Source organism: Sinocyclocheilus rhinocerous, unplaced genomic scaffold, assembly GCF_001515625.1.
Source record: "Sinocyclocheilus rhinocerous isolate Xijiao unplaced genomic scaffold, SAMN03320098_v1.1 scaffold1155, whole genome shotgun sequence".
NCBI lineage: Eukaryota > Metazoa > Chordata > Actinopteri > Cypriniformes > Cyprinidae > Sinocyclocheilus > Sinocyclocheilus rhinocerous.
In genome coordinates this window covers 817,158-821,195 of record NW_015629044.1, presented here as the reverse complement: position 1 = coordinate 821,195, position 4,038 = coordinate 817,158, and the positions used below count along the sequence as shown (strand labels likewise).

The 4,038-nt window shown below is 38.2% G+C and overlaps 1 protein-coding gene across 1 annotated transcript in view; it reads left to right on the top strand.

Annotated features, from left to right (window-relative positions):
* The window catches only part of LOC107738622 (calcium-regulated heat stable protein 1-like), a 20,885-nt gene that overhangs the window by 13,579 nt on the left and 3,268 nt on the right, over positions 1-4,038 (top strand). Inside the window, exon 3 of the mRNA XM_016550397.1 lies at positions 742-864. Within this exon, the coding sequence (XP_016405883.1) occupies positions 742-864 (123 nt within the window). The remainder of the gene's footprint in view (positions 1-741; positions 865-4,038) is intronic.

Sequence of the window (4,038 nt, the reverse complement as noted above, 5' to 3'; positions counted from 1 at the left end):
AACGCACTGGATAGCTGGCCAATCACAGCACACCTTGCTTTTCAGGCCGATGAGCTTTGTAAAAATCGACGTGTTTCAGAAAGGCGGGGCATAGAGGAGAAACAATAATGTACAGTATGTGGAAAATAATGTGTTTTTTTAAACCTTAAACCACATAAACACATTTCATTACAGCAAATACACAAAATAATGTTATTTTTAGCAACATCATATGACCCCTTTAATACTTTTGTAAAAACCATGGTACATTACCATTAAAAAGTTTGGGTTCATTAAGATAAGAAAAAATAGAAATAAATTATTTTATTTAGCAAGGATGCATTCAATTGAGCAAAAGAGACCATACAGCCATTTATAATGTTACAAAAGATTTCTATTTCATATCAATGCTGCTCTGCAAAAAACAAAAAAACTACGGTTTTCAACATTGATAATAATAAGGACCATTATTAATCATTGAGCACAAATAGTAATTGATAATATTTGAGCACCAAATCTTCGTACAAGAATGATTTCTGAAGGATCATGTGACACTGAAAACTGGAGTAATGGCTGCTGAAAATTCAACTATGCATCACAGGAATTAATTATATATTAAAATATTAAAATAAAACCACTTCTTTTAATATGTAATAATATTTCACAATAATACTGTTTTTACTGTATTTTTGATGCATGTTTTTGTGAACTTCACCCATAAATAGATTGTTGAATAATACTTTTTCCTCTCACCCACTCCAGTACAGCGCGTGCAGCTGAGGGGCCGGTCTTCACTGGGGTCTGCAAGTGCTTTTCACGTTCCAAAGGGCACGGTTTCATCACGCCATCAGATGGAGGCAATGATGTCTTTGTGCACATATCTGAGTGAGTTCACTGGGCAAACATCTTGAACCTTCAACCAGATTTCATGCTCCTACATCCAAGCAAACACACATTCCACAACAATCCCAGTTAACTCGGAATCACACGTATCAACAACACCTTGATTATCAGTGGAGTAGATGCAAAGACAAATCATTATTAATATGCATTCCTAATCATAGATCATAAATGATAGTGCTCCCAGTCTATTTGTTGATGGATTTGAACTGATCATGAAGGAGGGGCTTCTGGGAATAGAAACTTGTGGAGTGTGTGTATGTGTGAAAGGTTTTGGGCTCAGTTAAACACTTGAATATGAGAGATAAGAGCAGTAGACTGGCTTCTCTCCAATCAAGTGTGTTTGACCAGTGGAAAATCGGATAGACTTGCCAGCTGCCCCCTTTTCAAACATTCAGAACATCAAAGGATTTTATGGATTTTACAGAATATTGGAAACCTGCAGATGAGTGTTTGCTCCCTTTTGGATATTTGCTTAATTCTAGATTTATTAATATCTTCAACTACATAAAATCAAATTCTGTGAGGAAACTTAAGAAAACATAACACTAGGGGTGTCCCCGACTAAGGATTTTCATAGTCGAATCGGAATTGTCGAATATTGCCGATAGTCGACTGATAGTCGAATCGTGTTTGGGGGCGGGGGGCAAAATACATGAACAAGAGTCAAGTCAAACATTCGACAGCCATAATTAAGGTGCGTTCACGCGATATCCGAATTCCCGTAATTACGAGATTCCAAATTGTAAAAAGCGTTCACGTCCTCGTAGAACTCTTTTGTTTTCTGAGAGCTACGGCTTGTACCATGTGAATGCTGTACCACCTGACCACCGCAGGCTAGGCATTGATAGTGTTGCCATTAGTGATGGGAAGTTCGAATCATTTTACCGACTTCCCTAACATGTCTACTACTTACGCAAACGTTGATCGTCCGACCTCCATACGTCATCCGCCCCCGGAAATGCTTCCCTTTACAACAGTGAGCGCAAGCTACATTAAAGTGATTATTATGTTTTGAATATGGCTATTTTTCTTACAAAAAAACGCATCGATTCACTACAGAAGGCCTTTGTTTACCCCCTGGAGCCGTGTGAGACACTTTTTTTTATGGATGGGCGCTTTTTATTTAACTTGTTTTGGACTGAAGCATATAACACCCGCTGAGTGCCATGAAACAGCTTGAAAGATCAAAGGCTCAGACTGCATTGGTTAAGTTTATGGGGCTGTCACGTGATGAACGAATGACTCGAAAAACCCGAAGACTCGAAACAGGTGAACTACTTGACTAATTCCAGTACAGAACCTATGGGATGTTGCGCATGCGCGACTGAACGAATCCCTCCCCGAGACGACTCGTTCTTCCCGAGTCACATTAAAGATTCGTTCAAAATGAACGAATCGTTCAAGAACGACCCAACACTAGTTGCCATAATTCTATAATTCCGAGTCCGAGGACGTGAACAACTCCGATTAGAACATCACATGTTATCTCGAAATTACAATATGGCGTGAATGCAGCATTACTGACGGTAACACACAGGGAAAATGTGTAACGGACGCCTCGCAGATACAAAAATAATGTTTTCATTAAAAGGTAGTTAACATTAAACATCAGCGAAACCCTAAGAATTCACAACATTTTTTATAATAGTGCTCTCATTATAACGTTATACATGTATATGACTTTTTTTGAGCTGCGAGCACTGAAGATGAATGAAGTATTTGATAGGTTTTTAATCAATGGGATTTAACTCATCCTTTATCTCATATAGAATACGCATCGTTATTTATACAACATAACGTTAATATTACAGCTTATAGGCTATCTGCACAAAATGCCCCGAATGCACGAACGTGTTTGCGCAGCTCTGAATGAACTCCTTTTGTGGACGCGTTCTTCACGCAACAGCGTAACACGGTGTTCTGTCGATTTGTGCTACCCTGTCAGATTTTGCTAACTCCCATTAAAACAGTGGGTAGTACAATTCGACAACGAAAAATGCTACCTGTAAAATTATGGTTTATTAACGTCTACACCTACCACAACCCTAAACCTACCCTTACAGTAATGCAGATACATTAAATATTGTTCAGCATGAGAAAAAGGACGCAATATTGATGTGCGCATGCGCAGTAAACCCTGGTAGGACAATCTGACGGGTAGGATAAAATGTCAGGACACAGGCAACTAAACTCTAAAAATTCACAGCGTTTTATTGTAATAGTGTTCTCATTGTAATGTTATGTATATGACAGTCCCAGTCATAGTTATTAATATTATGCATTGTTTGGCCTGGTTGCGCTGCGCGCTGAAGAGATAATCACCGTAGTACTACAATGAAGCGCTTTACTGCAGCGCAACTCACCCAAATGCATCTTATACGAGACAAATAATATATTCACGATATATATAACTGGCTGAAATGTTTTGAAATCACTTGTACCCTACCTGATCGAAAAAATCAAGTCTTTCACTCAATTTGAGTCTTGTTAAAGATTTAAATCCCTGCCGCCAAAATGCCAAAATGGTCACGGATTATGGAAAGTGGAACTTAAATCTATAGGGGTGGTTGGATTTATTCACGTACGTTAAAATTTTTATTTAAAGCTGCTTTCTTTTCAGATTCTTATTTACAGCGTTATCTTAATAGGCTGTGTATTAACTTTGGGAGAAAACCGGTAGTTCTATGTGAAATCAGACATTTGAGCACCCCCATATAGCCAAAATGGCATGATCATAACACCTCTGCGAATATTTGACTGTGAGATTGGTAGTCGAATCGGGCTCCTCCTATAGAAGCATTGAATCGTCGACTATTCGGGGTCACCCCTACATAACACATATTTATGTTTTAATATTTAACAGAATATTCAGCAGGAAAAAAAAAACACACACATAGGCATAATGGTTTTTATACTGTACAAACTGCACTGTAAAACCTGGTAAGTTAAGAATACTCAAAACATTTGAGGAAACTTATTGCCTCAATATTTGAGTAAACAAACTCAATTTTTTTTAAGTTAGTAGAGCTTAACATTTTTATGACAAGTGGGGCGGGGCTGAGAGCCATGGGAGCCAAGCCAAGCCTCACTTCCATGATCCCACCCCACTCATCACAATGATAATTATATACAACTTGCTTCCATTAACAGCACATT